This window comes from Besnoitia besnoiti (genome assembly GCF_002563875.1).
Source record: "Besnoitia besnoiti strain Bb-Ger1 chromosome Unknown contig00014, whole genome shotgun sequence".
In the NCBI taxonomy this organism is placed as follows: Eukaryota; Apicomplexa; class Conoidasida; order Eucoccidiorida; family Sarcocystidae; genus Besnoitia; species Besnoitia besnoiti.
This window is the reverse complement of record NW_021703916.1, coordinates 739,063-759,749: the sequence shown is the minus strand read 5'-3', so window position 1 is coordinate 759,749 and position 20,687 is coordinate 739,063. Positions and strand designations below refer to the sequence as shown.

The 20,687-nt window shown below is 55.6% G+C and overlaps 2 protein-coding genes across 2 annotated transcripts; one reads left to right on the top strand and one right to left on the bottom strand.

Moving 5' to 3' along the window:
• Positions 1-1,689: 1,689 nt before the first annotated feature.
• Positions 1,690-11,363, top strand: BESB_025890 (NOL1/NOP2/sun family protein; the record flags this gene model as incomplete). The annotated part of the gene is made up of 18 exons (XM_029361269.1): positions 1,690-2,082; positions 2,440-2,506; positions 2,959-3,044; positions 3,152-3,203; positions 3,633-3,721; positions 4,245-4,341; positions 4,683-4,790; positions 5,184-5,285; positions 5,687-5,736; positions 6,063-6,084; positions 6,519-6,616; positions 7,060-7,149; positions 7,662-7,731; positions 8,107-8,311; positions 8,784-9,348; positions 9,686-10,084; positions 10,523-10,709; positions 11,122-11,363. The coding sequence occupies 18 exons, from the start codon at positions 1,690-1,692 to the stop codon at positions 11,361-11,363; spliced, it is 2,922 nt and encodes a 973-aa protein (XP_029215624.1).
• A 239-nt stretch (positions 11,364-11,602) lies between these two features.
• Positions 11,603-19,827, bottom strand: BESB_025880 (uncharacterized protein; the record flags this gene model as incomplete). Its single annotated transcript, XM_029361268.1, has 14 exons — positions 11,603-11,791; positions 12,296-12,385; positions 12,762-13,025; positions 13,461-14,129; positions 14,770-14,973; positions 15,107-15,277; positions 15,815-15,930; positions 16,286-16,418; positions 16,697-16,855; positions 17,127-17,372; positions 17,754-17,885; positions 18,481-18,783; positions 19,113-19,256; positions 19,723-19,827. 14 exons carry the CDS (start codon positions 19,825-19,827, stop codon positions 11,603-11,605), a joined length of 2,925 nt encoding a protein of 974 aa, XP_029215623.1.
• Positions 19,828-20,687: the final 860 nt, after the last annotated feature.

The following is a 20,687-nucleotide window of genomic DNA, read 5'->3' as shown; positions in this document are numbered from 1 at the left end:
GTACTGGTACACCGTCGCCTCGCTTCCCCGACTTGTATTGTTCGGGCAAGCTCTGTACTCCAGCCGCTGAGGTCGCGAGAGAGATCTGGACAAGGCATAAAAACGATAAGAAGGAATTGTCAAGTGTTTAATGGAGTGTTGCGCAGACAGAGCCGCCTTGATGCACATTGCGAGATGCTCCCCCGTTTGCCTGTTCATAGAGGGCGCGCTTGCAGGTCTGAGGCGAGGCGCTCCCCAACTGCAAGGGTATCTCGAGAACTTGCAAGGACGCGCTCGTCTAGGTCAGGCCACAGTGCTCCATCTTTTCTGTGCGTCCAGGCTACGCACCTGCCAGACTGTCTTGTCACCTCCGCAGCTGGCATTCAGCCGTTCTGTACGACCATGTAGTTGAGTTTCTGCATGGAGCTACTGTTCTGCTGTAGACTGCCGGACTGAGACATGCAGGAGAAATCTGCGCTGAAGGCGGAAGCTGCCACAGTTTAGGCCAGCCACCCACAAGCGGTTCAACAGCTCCCAGGCGAACGAGTGGGATGCGCAGTGAGAGTCAGGCGGTGTCGGTACCACCCCGCAGTGCTGAAAAACTCGCGTGCGCCTGTCAAAGATTGCTTGTGGCAAGATCCTCTACGTGCGTGTGGCGGATCGACTCCATGTAGTGGTTTTCCTTTTCTGCCTTTTATTCCAAATTGAGAGCTCCCTTCGGTGGGTACAACCTCATGCGTGCGAATCAACGACTGCAAAGAGCTGTGATCGGTCTAATACAGGCTTGAAACCCCCGGAGCCGAGTTCGCGTGGGGGGTCTACACGATTGAGACGCACATATAGTGTGAGTGAGCGGATATGCAGGGCATTTGCATTAAAGGAACGACAGTGAGTCTATTCTAGACCTCATAATGCAAAAGAATACCTTCTGCGTGCGTTCGTACATGCTTGCTGGGTTTTTGACGTACATGGCTCACTTGAGTGTCGGGCGAGTACGCCGTACATGTATCGGCTGGTGCATGCACGAACAGCGATTCAGTTACATGCGCAACCTTCCGGAGAGGAGCGTTACCTTTCGAAAGGAACGACCAAGAGTGAGACATTTCTGAAGTGAACAAACGGCCGTCTTACGCCGCAGATGTTCGCTGTCGAGAGATGCGTCTGTTGTCTGAGGCTGCCCGGTTTCTACCTTCCTGGGGCGTGACGCCTTCGCATGCAGCCCCAGCGCATACTTAAGACCGAGCACCGTGTCACAATCGATAAACATGAAGGCAGGGGAGAAGTGGAAAAAATCGCTACAAACAGCTCGAGGTTCACCGGATCGAATCAGCTGTCGACGTGGAGTTCTGTACACCGCGAGATTAGAGATAAACTCAACCGCGGAATTGTCTTTCTCAGCCGATGTCCCTGCATAGTGGGGCCAGAGCTTTCGCTTGCGCAGATAAATCAGAGTTTAGTAGCTCTTTTCGTTTAACGAGAGCCCTGGTAAAGCCTCCGAAGGAAACGCCCCTCTTTGTTTCCCTTTTTCCTTCCGTTGTTTTACGTCGAGCTCTTCGACTCAAGTCGTCCTCGTTGTGACTCGAGTCAGTTCGCGCTGTTGCTTTCTTCTTCTGTCTGCTCTTGTCGCACTCTCGCTTTTTTTCGTGACTCTTGTGTGCCCTATCAATCCTCACATCGCTGAAGCCAGGGGCGTGTCTCTTTTCCCGCAAGATGAAGCGGAAACTCGAGGCGCACACAGAGGACTCGGCATCGTCCTCCGCGGGACTGCCGTCGGCTGGAGAGGTGGACGAGGCGGGCGAACACGCGAGAAGCAAGCTCGGCCGCCGCGGCGAGGTGTCTGTAGACACCACCGCGCCCATTAATGGAGATTCTCACATGGATGACGCGAGTCCTGCAGACCAAAACAACACACGGGCGGGGAAGGACGGAGGCAAGGACGATCGCGGCAGAGATCCGCGCCGCAGAGACGGAGGCCGAAGACGGAGGGGGAAGGGCAGGAAGGAGAACAATGGACTCGCAGATAATACCACGAAAGAGGAGGGAGCGAAAGCTCCCTACGAGCCGCTCATCTACGAAAATGCGGACTTCGAGGCCTACTACAAAGTAAGCAGGACACGCGTTCTGTGGACCTGCACAGATATACATGTATCGTATCGTATTTGTATCGATCTGAGGGCTCACACCGACTCTTGTGTGCTGTGGGACATATATCTATATGCACATTTTGTATGGGCATCACCGTGTGTTGCATATCTCTGAGTTATCACATGTGCGTTCTATCTGGGGGCAGATGCGGCGCCGAGGCTTCTGCAGGTTTTTCTACACGCTTTTTGCAGCCGTCGGAAGGCCAGAGAGAGATAGGAGACAAAGGTCAAAGTGCCTACGTGCGTCTGTGTGAGCGGTTCCGAATGTTTTGTTTAACTCCTTGCACGATGCCGGAGACTTCCGCTTTTTTCGCAGGCGCAAGAAATTTGCCCTCCGGAAGAGTGGGACGAATTCATGGCCTGCGTTAAGACACCGCTCCCAGGTAAAGAATTTCGTTTACTTCTTCTCACGCGCAGTCTCCTCACTTCTTCGTTCGCTCCACTCCGTCTGTCCGGGTCTCGTGAAACCCTTCAGCGTCATCGCTGTCGCCCTGTGTTCCTTTCTCGACTCACCTTTTTTCCTGTCCTCCCACTCTCGTCGCGGCCCCCGTTGCCTCTCTCTGTGTCGTTCGTCTTCTCCGTCGCGGCGTTGCCACTGGAGATGGACTCTGTTTTCTTCCTTTGCGATGAGTTCGCAAGCTCGTCGCTGGCGTCCCTCTTCTCTGCGTAGTGCCGTCGCCGTTGTGTGTTCGTGCGGTTGATACTTCCAGCCGCGGGCGCGCGTCTCATTCTTTCCCTGGACCTGCTCGCCTCCGGAGACCGTCCCGATCTCCACTTCGCTCTGCATGACGTGGATCTCCTCTATCCCTTTCTTTCCTTTTTCTCTTTTTCGCAGCTGCAGTGCGAGTCAACCGCTCGGCGCCTCTCTGGCGCTCGACTGTGCGGCTGCTGAAGCAGCTCAGCCAGCCAACGGACAAAGAGGTGGGCTCCTTTCCCCGCGTCCGCTGGCGAAGACGAACACGGACGATGGCGGCGATGTTGCTGTCTCGTTGCACATTACCTCTCTTTTCTTGACGCTTTTCTCGCAGGGCACGGAGGAGACGCTGCAGAACTTGCCTTGGATGCCGCACGAGATCGGATGTAAGTCTTCGCTCCCGGTCTTCCTTTTGCGTGGCTGGGCTACAGCTGCGACGGGATCTTGACGTGGCGTCGGGGCTGTGCTCCCGACGACATTTTTCAGTTCCTTAACTAAAGATTCCCTTTTCCCGAGGAAATGCCAAACTATTCCGGTCCTCATGTGTGGCGTGCATCGGTCTGCATTTGCTCCCCAACAAACCCGCGCCCGTCTGCGTCCTTGAGAGCGCGCCTGGCGACATATATATATATATATATGCATGCATTTGCGTGTATATGTGTATGTGTATATGGTTCACGTATACGTGTGGGCGAGTGTTCACTAAATGTAGATATGCGTGAATATAGTGCCTGCGCGGCAGGCGCTGGCCTCATGAGCGGCGCATGCTTATCCAGCGTGGAGTTCTACATTTTGGAGCTCTTTTTCCTTCGCAGGGCAGTGGAGCACCGTCTGCAAGATTCGTCTTCGCCGCGACAAAGCCTTCAAGCGCATTCGGCAGCACATCATGAACGAGGACTTCAGGGTAGGAAGCTCTCGCCTTCAAGCCGACATTTATGGCGCCCCGATTCGGCTGCGCTGTTTGCTGAAGCAACACTCGCACTTTCTACAACGTATTTTCACATATATATGTGCATATTCGCGCACACTTGTATGTATTCGTAGTAGCCTTCTCCTTCTAAACATGGGATGCTTTCTCCTCGATGCATCCTGAATCGCTGAAAGGCAGAAGAAGTGACCGAGCAACAAGAGGTCACTTTACTAGTGAATATATATATTGATACTTATCCCCCTATATAGATGTGTGATCATATATATGTATATGTATATGTATGTACACTTACATGAAGGTGCGTGTGTATCGTAGCCCGGAGACTTTGTGTCGCGGGCACGGCTGTCTGTGCGTGTGGCGCAACGGCTGTTTGCACCTAATTGACATGCGCCTGCGTCGTTCGCTCCGCGACCTCGTCTCCATCGCCATTCCTCACATTCCTCACGACTTTTGCTCCTTATGCCCTTGTGTCGAGTTTTTTGTCGCTTTTTCTCAGGGGGGTTTGACGCGCCAAGAAGCTGTGAGCATGCTGCCATGCCTTTTCCTCGACGTCCAGCCAGACCACCGCGTGCTGGACATGTGCGCCTCCCCAGGTGCGTCTGCCTGTCTCTCAGACTCCATCTGGAAATCTGTCTGTCGCGCGCCCTATTCGAGTGCATGCATCCCTAAGCGCCTCGCGTAATGCATCCGATACGTCCGACAGAGCCACTCCGCGCTCCGCGCCCATTCGATCCATGCCCGAAGCGATCGAACAAGTATATTTGTATATATACATTGCACGGTTGCAGGTATATAAATGTGAATATGCAGCGAGGGAGAGGCGCGGGCGCGCGGCTCGCGCGCACAGCATCGACACGTCGCCCTTTGCAGCGCTGTCTTTGGCGGGGATGCGCGGAGCTGCTGACTTTGTCGCTTTTTCCTGTCTGGTTCCCAGGCTCGAAGACGACGGAAATTCTAGACATGCTGCAGTGGAGCACCGTGGACGCGCTCAACAAAAAGGAATCCGCCTCCGCGAGCCTCCCGGGCCTCGAACCTCCGACTGGTAAAGGCGAAAGAGCGCATGCAGAGTTGAGACGGCAGCCCCGAAGCACCCCGGTCGAGGCGTTATGCAGATAGATCTGTGCACGTTTCGGTAAAGGGTCACGTGCCTGCGGAGTTCACTACACCCATATGTATATGTATATACATGAATATGGATTCATGTGCATGTATGAATACACGTATACGTATACATGTATATATGTGCAGAGCTGTGTGTGGGTCTCGTGTTCCAACTGCGTCTGCGAATGCAACTGCACTGGTGTGCCTCGACTTTTTCACGTTTATAATTCACTGACGTTTCATGACGCCCGCGAACCACAGGCGACAGAGAGACGTGCGATATTTGGTCTTCCATTTTCACACGCAGACTTGTTTTCGTTTTTCGCTGCTTCAGGCTTCGTCATTGCCAACGACGTAGATGTGCAGAGGACGCAGACGCTGGCGCACCAGTGCATGAAAGTTCCCTCGCCGGTTATTGCCATTAGCTGCTTTGACGGTAAAAAAATCGACCCCGTCCTCTCTCTGTTGAGCCGGCCTCTGTGCAACTCCCGCCAGCGTTCCGCGCATGGCGTCTGTTTCGCTTCATCGACCGTATCAGCAACAACATTCAGTTTATTCATGATTATGCGCGTCAAGACATTTTTTTATATGCACATAAACCAATATATATATATATATATAGTTCTTCATGTAGTTGGCTAATCGGCACAGGTGGGAATATGTATATTTACAAATATTTATATACGTATATATACATATATATTCATAAAGTGATGCGTGTGGATCGGCTGTGGATTGGTGGAGGACGGAGAGCGCAGGCGAGACTCGCGGTCGCATGCTTCGTTATCTTTCAAGAGTAAGCGACATGTCTCACGCAGTGTTTTTTGTTTTTTTCAGCGGGCGTTTTTCCTCTCACGCTCCCTGACGGCCCAAAAGGGGAATCGCGAGTAGGTCAAAACAGACGCGCAGAGAGAGAAAGAGAAAAGCGCAGTGCTTCTGCAGGTAGAAGTGTCTCTTGCTCGGCTGTCTCCAGATTCAAAAGTACGTGGCGATGGTGACCAGTGACTTTCATATGCACGGCGGCATATCGCGCAACGCGTATATATATGTATATATATGTATATTCGTGTATGTTTTTGTGCACGGAGATGTCAAAGGGGTGTGTGCCTGCATTTTTGTGGGGACTGGATTCTTGCTCCAAGTCCTTTCTACTGAGGTGACTCTTTTTGTCTCACGCTGTTCCCTGAGTTTGTGAATGCCCGTCTGTGTGCAGCTTCAGTTCGATCGCATTCTCGGTGAGTCAGCGGGAATGCGAGAGGCCCTCTCTCATTTCCAGCGCTCAGCGCCCATTTGGTGTCAGCCTTGCTGCAGGTCCTCTTTTCTGCCTCTCGTTGACTTCTTGTCTTCCTTGTAGATTTGCTCCTATCGTATATCTTGCGACCGAATTGATTCTACGCTTATACTAAGCCACCAGTTTCAATGGATACTGCCGTCGGCCGGATTGGCTCCACAGCCGTTCGTCGTTGCTTTTTATCCTCTCGTCCGTGTGCCGTGTACTGTCTTCATCAGCCGGTGCGTTGGTTTTTCCTCTTCTGAGGCATTTTCCCCCATTTCCTCTGCCGAGTTCAGGCTCCGTACGCGTGTTACTCTGCGACCCCCGCGCTCTGAAGTGTGTCTGTCTTTTGGAATTGTGTCTGTTCTGTGGATTTCGTCTTTTCTCGTTCTTCAGCCGATGTGCCCTGCAGCGGAGACGGGACAATGAGGAAGAATGGAGACCTCTGGCGGAAGTGGAGCGTCTCTGGAGGTCTGAGCCTCCACAGTGTTCAGGTGAGACTGAAATGATGAGCCCTGACTCGCTTCTTTGATTCGTCTCTTTGTTCGTTTTGGAGACCAACGGCGCGGCTGCAGCTGCCGAAAGCTAAGAGCTTCGCTTGAAAGAATCAGACCAAAAGAAACACAAAGCCTCAAGAGCAGGAATTACCGGACATTCATCTATCTAACGATGCTTTCATGCACAGAGATATAAATATATACATATATACATATATATATCGGTGTATTAATATCCTTACATTTGAAGACGTGGTGGTGCATGCGACGCACTCATGTACATATATAAACGTATATATGTAAATGCATCTGCGCAGACGTTGAGGCAGAGCCCCGCCGTAGCGCGGAGAGACGCCTGCGGCGTCTGGCGCAGGAGTTCGTTTTGGTTCGTGTTTCCTTCGCGTGTAAGAGTCTCCCTTCTGTCTCTGTTTTCCTCTCAGCTCGGGATTCTGCACCGGGGTTTGCAGCTGCTGCGCGTCGGCGGCCGGCTCGTCTACTCGACGTGCTCGCTGAGCCCTCTGGAGGACGAGGTAATGGCCCGAAAAATGAAAAAAAAAGGCAAAAGAGTGAACCTTTGTTTCGGCGCGCCGACGCCCGAGTTATACAGTTTGTCTTTCTCGAATCACCACACACAGGCGGCAGCTAGTCGCTCATCCGTCCACCAGCTACATATATTTATATATATATATATGTATACTCATGACATATATATACATGCGTGACATACATATATATATATATATATACACTCATACACCATATATATAGTGAATCCATAGAGATATATTTACTAATCTGGAGCTTTTCCTGTTGGAAGCCCTAGAAAACGATGATGCGTAGCTAGATCAGGATGTTGAAACCAATTTGGTCGGCTATGTTTCGCTTTCCAAGTCGCGGATGAAAAATATGAAAATTTGAATACCTTTCTGCGAGCGCCTGCACTCGGATGAGCCATGACTGTGTTCGCATGCGTATAAGCGTTCCCCGATACCGGTCAAAGCCTTCTAAAGCGCGCGTTTTGTTCGCTGGCGTTTTTCTTCAGGCGGTGATTGCTGCGGCGCTGGTGCAATATGGAGATGCCATTGAACTTGTTGAACCGCCGTCTCTGCCGGGTATCTTCCTTCTCGAAAACTCGACAGAGTCGAGCTTGCATCTTGAGGGTTGAGGGTCTTCTCCAGGTTTAGGCGTTCTCCCACGGACGGTCGAGGCGCTTGGTAGATATGCATATATCTACAAATACGTATACATATATATGTACAAGGAGGTCCGCTCTTTTTCTTGACGGAGAGTGAAGGTCTGTATGATTCTCGCACGCCGTCGCTGGCAGGGTGGGACTGTTTTTCCGCGCGTCCACTCTATCACCCTCGAACGCATCCATATACTTATGTAGCGTTTGACTTGGCATATGTGCACATTCACGGATCTCCTGAGCGTCCGCTGCGTCCGTGTGGCAAAATGCGCTGGTTTCGGTGCCTGCTCTGCTGCAGGACTGCGGTTTTCGAAGGGGAAGACATCGTGGCTCGTTCCCGTTCCTGACTCGAAGAAAAAGGGTGAGAAAGTCGGGGAAGACGCGACGAGCGAGGCGGAGAAGGACGCGGAAGCTGAGCAGAGTGAAGCAAACGGCGACAAGCTTGAGCAGAAATTCTTCAAGGCCTTCGCGGACGTGCCGGAGCCTCTTCGAGGAAAGATCAAGTAAGCAGCGTATAGATGGAGCTAAACTTCCTGTTACATTCACGTAAACGGATATCTCGCCTACGCAAGCGAGACACTTGAGCACACGCAAAGATGTGCCGTCTTCGAATATGTCGCTGGCAGACACGCTTGCAAATCCATCTCATATCTGCGCATGTATATGCGTGCGTATATATGTGTATGCTTGTGTGGGATCTGCACTGAAGGTTTTACACAAGTGTATGTATGTATATATATATATATGTATAGTTGTGCGTCTACTACCGCTGGTAAGTTCACCTGCGCTTGCCGCTCTGGAACCAGACCTTCGCTAAATGTTGAGACAGTTTGCGCAAGGAAGCATGGGGAAACGCAGAAGGCCCTCTGCGCCGACCGCCGCGTCATTGGCATCGCCGTTTTGCTCGCGTCGCGTTTCACACGTTTTTTCTCGCTGCGCGTGGCGGCGGGTCGCTGCGGCGGCTCGCCTGTGCAGGCCGACGATGTTCCCCCCCCCCTCCGCGGCGGCGCTTCACCTCGACCGCGCGGTGCGCGTGCTTCCCCACCAGAACAACACAGGCGGGTTTTTCGTTGCCTGCTTTCGCAAGACGCGAGAACTTCCGGAGCGCAGCCAGCGCGGCCGCTACAAGACGCTCGCAAGCGACCCGTCAGCCTCCTCCGCTGCGCCGCCCGCGGTTCCTGCTTCGCTTCCAGAGGCGCCGCCCGCCGCCGCCGCGAGCCCCGAGCCCTGCGGCGGCGCCCTCGCGGCGGCGCCCGCGCCTCGTCCGCCGGCTGCTTCGGCGACGGCGAACCCGCTGCTGGACGAAGAGGATCTCAGCCCAGCGGCCGCGGCGCCGGAGGAGGTTGCGGAGGCCCCCGAGGCGGCGCCGACGCGTCCTGCGCTGAGCTTCGAAGGCCACGCCTCCGTCGCGCTGGCGATCGCCGCCAGCCAGCCGGGGAGTCTCTTCCATACGCTCCTGCCCATCGATTTACTCGACGAGGAGGGCGTGGACAAGATCTTCTCCTTCTACGGCTTCTCGAGGGAATTCGCGCCTGCGCTGGTGAGCGCCGCCGCGACGCCGGCGGGGGCGGCGCTGCATGCGGGGCGGGGCGGAGACGTGGCGCGACCCCTGGAATCGACGCGACGGCGCCGCTTTACGCAGAGACGCACGTGTGAAGCAGCAGAGTCAGACCAGCCTAAGCCGCATATGCGCGAGGGTAGCGCACCCTGTGGTGTGGAAAAGCAAACTGAGCGGAGGCGGCAGCGGGACGGGGTGTTTGAGGCCGTTAGACGCTTTTTGTCTTGGTTTGTTTGACCGCTTAAGGCCCCGCCGACAGGCGCTTCGCCTTTTCAGAGCCGTCGTCCCGTCCCTCGTTGTGTTGACTCTTGTCTCTCAGGTGAAGGGCGATCTTCGCGCGCCGGAGGCGGTTCGCGACCTGCCGCTGCAGCAGCTGACGCGGCGTCTGCACACGCCGAAGCGGCTCTACTTTGTGTCTGAGAGCTTTTCGCATCTGCTGCATCTCCTGCTTCTGGCGCCCAGTCGCAGGCTGCGCGCGGCGGCCTCTGCGTCTGCTGCCGCCGCGCCAGAAAGCGCTGCCTTGTGTGCGGCGCCGGCGCACGACTCCGAACCGGAAGCGGCGCGCGAGGGCGAGAAGGCGGACGGCCACAGCTGCAGAAGAGGGAAAAACGAAGTTCGAATGAAGTGGCTCCACGCGGGTGTCAAGGTGCTCGTCCAGCACTCTGAAACGCAGCAGTTGTCTTGTCAGTTTGGCGCCGACGGCTGGAGAATCGCACAGGTACCCCTCCTCTCTCTCTCTTCGCGAGGCCAGTCTCTCCCGCACGGTGTTTCGCGCTGTGCATGCACATATGCATGTGACTCCGCGCTTGCACCGGTGGAGCTCGCATGCATATGCGTACATCCACATATACCTAAATGTATATATGTATATATATATATATATATATATATATATATATATATATATGCGCTGCGCATATGCGTATCAGCTCCCAGCGCGCTGCTCGGCGGTGGGGAAGGGAGGCTCCCGCCTCAGAAGCTGCCTTTCCTGAGGACGCCGAAAACCGGCCGTCTGTGGGTGCTCTTTGCGTGGGCAGCCGAGAGGAATCGGCGGTTCCTCCGCTTGCTCGCGCGTCTCGCACGCCTCACATTCACGCGCGAATCTCTGCACATGCGTATGCACATGCATGCTGCGTGTTTGGCTTTTCTTCTTCAGGAAGGGGCGGCCTTGATGGCCAGGTACATGCGCCGGCGTATCCTATTTTTGAACTTGGATGTCGCGGCCTCGCTGCTTCTTTCTGAGACGCGGATTGTCAACCGCGAAGAGCTGCTTGCAGCGGAGGCTGAGGGCAAGCTGACGGCGCTCGACTCCTGCCGCGATCCTGAGACCGGCGCGCTGGAGCGTAAGCAAACGGCCGGCGAAATACATCCACAACTAAACAACGCACCCGTCGCGCCTGACATGCAGCTGCATCTGTCGTTTTTTCACTGCAGTTTCCCACGCACGCTCAACTCGCGCTTTCCTTACGCCTGGTAGGAGTCACAAGTGCCCAGTACCCTCCATACACACGTAAACGTATACACATATACGAATATATATAGATATATATATTAAATAAATCTATTTATGTTCAGGGGAGTCCGCAGGCAAGCAGTATGCAGGTGCGGTTTCCGTACAGTCAGCCCGGGCGCGTATGACTGCGTAGGGGTTTTAGCGAGTTTTAGCGGATGAGGCGGCGGGCTGTTTGCGGAGCCCCGGCTCCAGCGCATGCATGCGCCTTTTTCGCATCTATCCTCTATATTGTTTGTCTTCAGCTGGCGGCTGCGTCTGCGTGGTGTGCTCGACGACCCTCCTGCCGGCCTCGCGGAGTCCGTCTCTCCCTTCGATCGAATCTCTCGCGGACGCGATCTGCCTGAGCTGCCTCATGACGCCTGGAGGTCACCTGCACTGCTACGTGAGTCGAAAGGAAGTCGCCGGCCTCGTCTACCACATCTTTGGCGTCGAGGAGACCGACGGCAACGAAAAAGACGAAACCAACGACGAAGACCAAACATGAGCGCCGCGAAAGACGCCGACGCGGCGTGGGCGTTGTGTCTGTTGTTCAGTGCCGGCTAGGGTTTGGGGTTTAAGATGGTTTTCGACAGCTACTTCAGTATTTTCGTTGCACGAAATGCGGCTGGCAGGCTCGCCGCCGCCGGGTCCCCACAAGCCAGACTTCGCCCGCACACCCGAGTTGAAGTTTCGCTATTTTGCTTTGAGTTTTGCAACCTCGAGTCGCGCGCACCCGGTCGCTCGCTAGACTCCGGCAAAAGGGAAACCCAGAAGGAGGTCCTGCCGCGTGTGTTGTGCGGCGGCGTAGACTCTTAGGAGCGTGAGCACGCCAGCGCAGAAGGCACTGAGAGCCGCAGAATGGTAGTAGAGGGAGACGGCCGCCGACGCCGAAAGCGTCTCGCTCCCGCAGTCTCTGTAGTAGTCATCGCTGTTCTAGGCGAAAGCAAGAAGGAGTGAAAATTCCGTCCTTTGCTCGAGTTCTCACAAGCACAACGCTCCAAACACACCACCCGCAGAAGTGAAGAAGCAGCAATAGAGCCCAATACAGACTGCCGCATATATGCGAAAAAAACGTAGACATATACATGCATATATATGTGCATATATGTCTATATATGTATGCATTCATCTGCTGCGGATACGCAGACGGCACTTGAGGTGCCCGGCTGCCGCATGCAAAGGCGTCCATGGCACACAGCGCAGCAAATACGTCTCTCTGCGGCCTGTGCTTGCCGCTAGAAGACGTCAGATGTAGAGAAGTACGCGCAAAAGTGCAAGGAGAGCGAGGAAGTCGAGGCAGGACGACCCGAGATGGCGCGGCCTCGAGAGACGCTTCGAAGTCGCCGCGCCGCTAGCAGGAAAGAAGAGCAGAGACGATGCAGCGGCGAGGTCGCGTCCGAGGTGCGTCTATCGCTTTCTCCTCCTTGGTCTGCCGACCTGACTCTTCTTCAGGTTCTTGATTTGCTTCTTCAAATTCTGCAGCTTCTGCTTCACGCTCTGCTGCTTCTTGTCGCGCAGCTTGCGACTCTGACCACGGGAAACACGAGCGCGAGCAGACTTCGTGTCGTTGATACCGAACACAGTATGTATCAAAAAAAATAAAAATCTATAGATGTATATACGTGTATCTGCATGCCTGCATGAATATAAACATGAATATATATATATATATATATGGGCAGCCCTCAGGGGAAAGGGTTCCTCCACCGGTCTGTCGAATATTCAGATATACAGGTAGATATATATATATATATACCCAGGCGTGGGAGGAAGGCACAGGAATCTACATAGTTATCTCCACTTTTGTCTACGTATGCGTGCACAGCTTTGCGCATGTGCGTGACCTCACGCCACTTCAGGGCGCGGAAAAACGTCAGCATGCGGAGTTGCGCGGCTGTCCTACCTGTCGGACCATGGCGAGGGGCTTGTTTCTGGCCTTGATCTTTTGTGGCGCGTTGCCGGTGACGACTGTTTTGTGCTTTTTCGAAGGATTGGCAGCCAGCGAGGCCTCCGCTGCATCGAGTTGTTTCTTTGCAAAGGGCCATGGGTTGCCGCCCTTCCGCTTCTCCATCTTAGCTTCCTCCCTCAGCCGATTCCGCTCCCTCGCCTGTCGCCGCTTCCGCCCTGCCAAACCCTCGAGCGACGTGCTCGTAACAAACGCGCTGTGCTGCAGATGCAAGAGAGACACAACGCCTCCAGATCAAGAACAGAAAAGAAGGCGGAGAACGTTCCCACGCGGCATCGAACGCGGACGTGCCAAGCAGAGGAGACCGCGAGCAGATCGAGGCGTGCGCCGAAAAGGACAAGACGCAGAAACCCAAAAAAGCAGGAGACGCGGCGACACCTGCGAAGAAAAGCCGAGCGTCTTCGAAAGCAAGTTGCCTCTCGCTGCATCCAACCGATTCTCCTTGCGAGATTGTGCGTCGCCACTTCGAGGCTCGCCATCCCGAGATCGCGACTCCATGCATATCCTCGTCTCCACGCAGAGACGACTTCCCCCTGGTGCACCTGCAGCGGCAATCCCGCGGCCACGAGAAAAAGAAACGGCCGCATCGGCCACCACGAAGGTTCTCCGTCTATAGGCCGAACCGCGTGGACTCACCGGGCTCTCCTCGTTGCCGGAAGAGTCGTCGCTGTCGCTGTCTTCGCTGTCGCTGTCCTCGCTGTCGAGGCCCGCTTCGACGCCGCCGGTTTTGGAGAGGAGAGAGAGGAGTTTTTCGTGCTCCTCATCGTCTACCTGCTTCTTTTTCTTTGCGCTGGGGTGCTTCCCAACCGCCTCGACGGCGCGCTTCGCCTGCAGGACGCGCAGCGCGTGGAATTCCTCAGGCGTCAAAATGCGATCTGTCGCCAGAGTCGAGGGCAATGAGGACTCGCCCCCCTCCGAGGGCTGCTCGCCGGACTCGTTCCTGCGGCGCATCTTCTTCGTTGGGCGACTTTCGTCCTTTTCGTCTTCTTCATCCTCTTCATCCTCCTCGTCATCCTCTGCCTCGTCTTCTTCATCCTCTTCATCCTCCTCGTCATCCTCTGCCTCGTCTTCTTCATCCTCTTCATCCTCCTCTTCATCTCTGTCCTCTTGGTCCTCCTCTTCTTCTCCGTCCTCTTCATCGTCGGAGTCCAGCTCGAGGCCCTCCTCGTCATCATCTTCTAGTTCACTTCGTTCTTCTTCTCGCATTCGTTTCCGCGCCTTCACGAGCTTCTGCAGGCGCTCCAACTCCTCGACGCCAGCCAGGTTCGCCGCCGGCTTGAACTCGCCGAAGCTGACTCCGTCGCCCTGGAAGAAAAACAGAGAAAAAAAAGTAAAGACGGGCAATACGGTGCGACCGAGTCTACCGAGCGCAATCCCGCTTTTCTCGTCACTCGCTGAACCGGCAAGCGATGCATGTCAGTGTCGGCAGCAAGGCGCCCTCACTCTGGTGTTGGGCATGCCCAATGTCCTTCGCATCGGCGCCTTTCAGTCACGTTACTCAGCGTCACTCCACACGTCACTGTGGGTTCTCAGCAACTGTCTGTCATCGCTGCAAGCAGCCACCCCTGCAGCAGAGCACCTCTCCATGCCTGTGAACGCTCGCCTGCGTCTTCCCCCGCCCCCCCGTGGCTCCAGCCTCTTCACGCGCGGTCAACTCCCCCTTTTCCTCCACTGCCTCACGAGACTCTACTGTGCCAAATATTAACCAGTCTCTGTGCAGTGATTCGCGGTCGGGGACCCATGAATTCGATGGTCTCAGGTGCTCGGTCGAATTGACTAAACACAGACGCAGCAGCAAGCACGCGTGATTACCGCGGTGGTGAAACCCACGACTTTACACTCGCGACTGTCTCCGCCCGGCGCAGCCCCTCTGGCCGCTCTGCGGAATCTCGCGCACGGCTAGCTCTGCGCCTCTCAGCTTTAGAGGAACTGTGCCCAGGATTACCTCTTGGTTCTGTACGGCGATGGAGGCCTCGCGGCCGCGTGCGTTGGCGGGGAGCAGCGAAGGCATGACGTCGCGGTAAAGATTCATCAGCCGGCGCGCGGCGATGACGACGCTCTTGCTCGTTTTCTCTCTGCGGTACTCGATGAGATCTGACAGCAACTCCTTCGTCATGCAGAGCGGCGCCCGCGTGCAGATTTCGGTGATCTGAACCCACGCATGCGCACAGAAAAAAAACTCGACAGCCTCCGATCTGATCAGACGCTCCCCGCCAACGAGACTACACCAGACGCTGACGCATTCCTGCTGTGTCTTATTTATAGGGGTGTTGACAGCGTACCGCGTTCAGGCCAACAGTGATCACGTCTTCGCCGCGCGTTTCGTTGATGAACACGTCAGCAATGTGCTTGACGACAGGAAGCAGCTCCTGCGGCGGAACTAGTTCATGGACTCCGGTCGCGAGGATCGCCAGAAGCACGGAAACCAGACGCTGATGAGGCTGGAGGTACTTCTGAAGAGACAACGCGCACACGAGGACCTCCTTGAAGGAAAAACCCGCTGCGACGAGCGACAGCGCAGCGATGCTCGCGAGCAAAAAGGACGGAACTCCTCACGAGACGCCTTCGCAGATTCTGAGTTTGGACCCGCCCGGGACAAGCCGACAGACAGACTGAGATACAGGCCAAGTCACGTCGAAACCGACTTGCAGGAAGGCGGCTTACCACTCTAACATGCTCACAGACAAGCGGACTCACACACCAACATACTCACATCGAACGTGCGCGTGTTCCAACATTTTCGCATGCAAGCAGATTCACCTACCAGCATGCGCATACCGCACACACAAACAGTTACACACAAACAAACTCGCACGCAAGTCGACTCACAGACAAGTTGGCGCACATCCGAAGAGCGCACACACGCACGCGCTCCTACCCACAGCGACTCACGCACACGCAGACTCGCACAGACACACATCTCCTCGCGTGTAGTAAAGTCCCCTGAGGTCGACGCCCTCGCAGGAGGCGGCGACGGCGGGCCTCCGGACCTGCACGAATGGGTAAAAGTTGAACAAAAGGAGCTTGTGCTGGCCGATCAGACGCGAGAGCAGGTTGAGGAAAACGACGCGCGACGCGAATCTGTCGCTCTGCCCCCGAACGCGGCCTGCGCAGGCGTGGCACAGACAGAGGAAGCGCATCGTGTGGAGACGCAGCTCGAGTTCGCCGTCACGAGCCCGGAGGCGAAACACGGAGCCCTCCCGCCTGCGCGTCTCCCTCACTGACGCCATACAGCGAGTCTGCGTCGGACTGAAGCCGAACTCCAGAGGCGCCAAGGCGGCCGCGACTCAGCGCGGCGCTCTCGTAAGTGTGCCATGCATGCAAACGCGTTACAACTATCCGCGTCGCGAATTTACGAATTAGGGCAGTTTTGCGGCGTCTATGCGGAGGAGTCCCATTTGGGCAAGTGTCACGTGGAGTCTAGCTTCGGGTCTCCTGGGCTGCGGCGCAGCTTGGCTTACTGAAGAGTTTGTCTGCCAGGCCCTGTGGGTCGTAGAGGAGGTCGATGATGGATACGGACGCCACCACCCCGCCGTTTAGGTGCTGCTGCTCGAGCCGCTGCTGCTTCCGCTTGACCTTTCGCTGCAGTTTAGCCTGCAGCCAAACGCCAAGCAAGAGAGAGAAAAAAAAAAACTTGCAGAGGGCGGCTATTCAGCTGCAGCTCACGCGGTGCGGTGCCTGAGGCAGGCCGCAGCGGAAGAGACGAGGCCGAAGAGAAGGAGGAGGAAGCGACGGCCGCGCAGAAAAGGCCGAAGACAGAAACGGGTGAAAACTGAAAAACAGCATGAAAAGCCACCCGCAGAGGGACTCCCGCGACCCCTCCCCCCTTTCCCCCCCTCCCCTCCCCCCTGGAGCCACGAGCATTCTCTCACCTTGGCGCGTTTCAGCTTCTTCTTGGCCGCAGCGGTTTTCTTTGCGAGGCCCTCCTGCGATCTCGTCAGGCGCTTCGCCTCCGCGGCGACCGCCGCAGCTTCCTCCTCTTCTTCGTCGCTGTCGTCGTCCTCCACGTTCGCGATGCGGTTCGAAGCACTCTGAGACGACGAGAGGAACAAAAAAAAGCGTTTTTTATGAATAGCTACCAAACGAAGTTCCGTTGTGCCAGCGTGTTTTCGAAAACGCACCACGGACTCCACACCGGCTATGTCGAGGCGTAGTAGTATATGGAGTCCTCTTCTCACTCATCTGACAGCGAAAGAAAGAAGCTGTCTCTCTCTGTCTCCGCCTCTCGCGTGGACGTCTCCATTTCGGCTGGCTGAGATGAGGGCGTTGGTAGATTTCCACAGATGACAGGAATGCGCGTACCTGAAGTTCGCCGAGAAGAAAGAGCGCCGCGGAGGTGGCGAGTTTGACGTCGCCCGCGAGCGTGCAGGCTGCAATCGCGTTGACGATTTTTTGAAAGTTCTTGTCGTTGCGGTGGACGGACGCACCGCCACTGTGGCGCTGCTGTCTGTACACTTGAATCAGGCAGCAGAGCGCAAGCCGCGCGGCCAGAGGACACGCTGGGCGTGACAGCATCGCAAAGAGCTCCGGCGAGAGAGTCGCGAAACTCTGCAGACACGCCCAAGGCGCGAACATAAAAAATGCGAGAGCAACAACAGGCAGGGCGCCAGTGAAGGCCTGCAGAGCTTGCGAGGCGGAGGAAAGGAAAGAAGGGACAGGAAGACGCAGCGAATCAGGAACGGTTTCACCGCCGTAGAACAGGGCCGCCAAAAAGCAAACAAGATGTATATGTACGGGCGCATGCATATGTGCATGCAGCACGGCCTCGAAGAAGATAGGGAACGGAACTGCCGATACAGACAGAGCGAGGAGGACGCGAGTTGAGCAAGCACAGAGAGATTTTCACGCAACAGAGAATGGTCAGCCAGAGGCCTCCTAGTGCGAGGCGACCTGCAGCGGAGACAAGAAGAGAGAGAAAAAAGCGCTTACTTGCTGCATATGATCCGCGAGACAAAGCTTCCCCACGTCTCGCGTGACGAAGGAGAACAGAGTCTGGCGGCAGGTCTTATCGTTCAGCTGCAGCAGCTGCACTGAAATGCGAAGCATGTCTGAGCACGAGAGCTGCAAGCAAACGCACCAAAAACAGAGACGCAGGAATGAAGCAGCCAGATGTGTAGTGGAATGCGCATGCACTGAGCGGGGAGGCCAACGTGTAGAAATGGCGCGAAAAACGACAAAGAAGGCGACATCTGGGTCACTGGACGCTCACCTCCAGCGCAGAGGCCGTCCGCTCCCTCCTCAGAAGGCGCGCGGGCTCCACACTCCCAAGAAAAAACTACCGGACGATTTAGCGTTTAACAAAAAACAACGGCGCAAATTCGTTCGCCCCTCCGCAAGCCTAAACCCCTTTACATTAAATTTGCAATCACGTAAAGTGCGCGGGCAGGGCGCAGTAAAGATGAGAACTATTCTGGATACAGAAATGGCTAACAAGCTTCACCGGACGCGCGGTATGCCTTTGTCACAAGCAAGTACATGGTAGCGCCAGCCCCGACGAACGGCAAGGCTTCGAGGCTTCTCGCGGCGCAGAGAGCCGCCCGCCCTCGAACGCAGCGAGCGACATTTAAGCGCCAACGCGTCAGGTGGGACTGCGGCCACATGCGACAAGCGAGAGACTGTCTTTTCTTCTTTTCTCTTTCACATTTTCTTCTCCTACCTGTCGCTTGCGCCTGAGCAGCAGGAGTGCCGTAAGGAGCGTCTGTCGCGTCTGCGGGTGCAGGGCGGAGGAGAACTGCATCAGCGTCTTTTGAATCGAGCCGGCGAGCTCCGCCGAGTAGTTCCTGCTTTCGTTCTCGGTCTGACTACTCTGGAGGCTGCCGTCATTTGCGCCGTCAAAGCCAAACAGAGAGAGAAAGGAACCAGACGCGTCGCGCGCCGAAGATGTCAGATCGGCTGGCGCCTTCCCGCGCGCATTGGACGTCTCGGCCTCCGCGACGCGCGGGCTGTAGCACGGGCTAGTCTGAGTGGAAAGGAGAAAAAAATTCAAGAAAGGTGCGCGGAAATGACGCGTCGACACGAGATGAAGATACGAACGCGAATCACGCCAGTCCGACCCGGGGCTGAAGAACTCCGTACCGGCGCGTCGGCGAGTGTGGGGTCTATGCAAGCAAGTACAGCGGCGTCAGCGCCCTCTGAGCGAGCCAACAACGCAGCGAAAGAACCCAGATCCAAGCGAAGAAGTGAAAAGGGCGCACTGGTAATATACGTCTAGACCTCTGGCTATGCGTTACTATTTGCAGGAATAGGTGCGGCACAGCGCCTCGCCATTTCGAAAATCTTGGGTCTCACATGCGCAAGGAACATGAGAAGCTGCTGCAAGCCCTTGACAGTTCGATGCGGCTGCTGCTCGAGCACGGACAAGAGGCCACGAAAATGAGAGAACTGGAGTTGGAACTCGCCAAAGTACGCCGGCGGATCGCGCCTCACGTTGTTCTGTGGAAGAAAACAGAAACACGACAGATCCGAAATAGGCCCGACGGCTCGGGGGCGCCGCGGGACGCTCGAAAGAAGCGACGGAGGAGATGCAGTAACTGGGAGTATCCGCAGAGTGCCCGCGAAAAAACCGGGCATCGAAAACGCCGAGACGAGAAAAAGCCACGAGTCTCTAGCGGCCTCGGCGGCGTCGGTCGCTCTCACGACGTTGCGCAGACAGAAAAGCGTGCATGGGCTGCAGAGGCGGAAGCCAGAAGAAGAGTCGAGAAGCAGCTGCCAGGGAACGGGGTTACAGCAAAAAGCTCTCCGCACAGCCGCCAGGTGTATGTACACCTGTCGAAGCGGCCCGGTGTACATACACTCCGTGAAGGCTCGAGACGAAGGCAGTGGAAAGGTTAAACGATGCGCTCTGATTTCTCTCAGGTAGTGGCTTCGATTCAGGGGCCTGGTTTTCCTCTTGACTCACCTGGAGAAGGGGAAGAGACATCGGCGTCCCGGCAGATCGCCGTCCCGCGCCGCCCTGTGCGGCGACTGAGTCGGCCTCGGCACCGAGCGACGAGAAGCCTGCCATGGTTCGTCTTTTCGAGAATGGCTCAATCGGAAGGGTGTGCAGTCCAATCCGCCAAGTACAAGGACGATGTGCGCATCAGATCCCAGTACTCAAGAAACTTCCGGTGCTACTAAACTCTAGCCTTGCTGCCCCAGAATGCGCGGTTGATCGTCGCTGGCGTTCTGTCCGCAACGGCATCGATGCGCGAGTCCATGTCGGAGCTTGTCTCTCTCCTTAACGCCAGACGAAAAGCGAGCTGCAGCCCAAATGGCCGAGAAGAGGCGGAGAGATGTAATTGCAAGAGACAAGAGAAGAAAACTCCGACAAAAAGTGCCTCTGTTTTATGTTGAGAACTTCGTTTTCATTTTCGCAAAGTTGAGACACTCGACGCGCAGCCCCACACGGGCAGCAGGCCCCCGGTCTCGGTCTACTGGTTCTTCAACTGCCTCTGCCTCAGTAAAAAACAGCAGGAAAGGCGAAAGAGGACAGGAAGCGCAGGGGAGAGAAAGAAAAAAAATGGCTTTGCCTTGCAAACGATCGAGGGGACCAGTTCACGCGCGATTTTCGCGCGTCATGCTTGTGGCCGCATGCATGTAACCTGCATGCGAGCCCGCGGCAGACCGCGGCGCCTCGGAAGGCACAAAGAGAAAAATATCTTCCGGTCCTAATATCTGCTCCGTTTCTCGGCTTTTTCTCACAAATAGCGAAGGACGGACTGAGGACGTTGCTGCGTAAGATGGCTTTCCTTGGGGTCCTCACTTTGTCTTCGGCAGAGAAGGCGCGTTTCTGAGGCCCTCTCTGCGTCTTCTCTTGGCCGTTTTGCCTCACCTTGTTGACCGAGTCTCGTTTACACCTTCGAAGAGACAGTCTCTTCGCAGCGG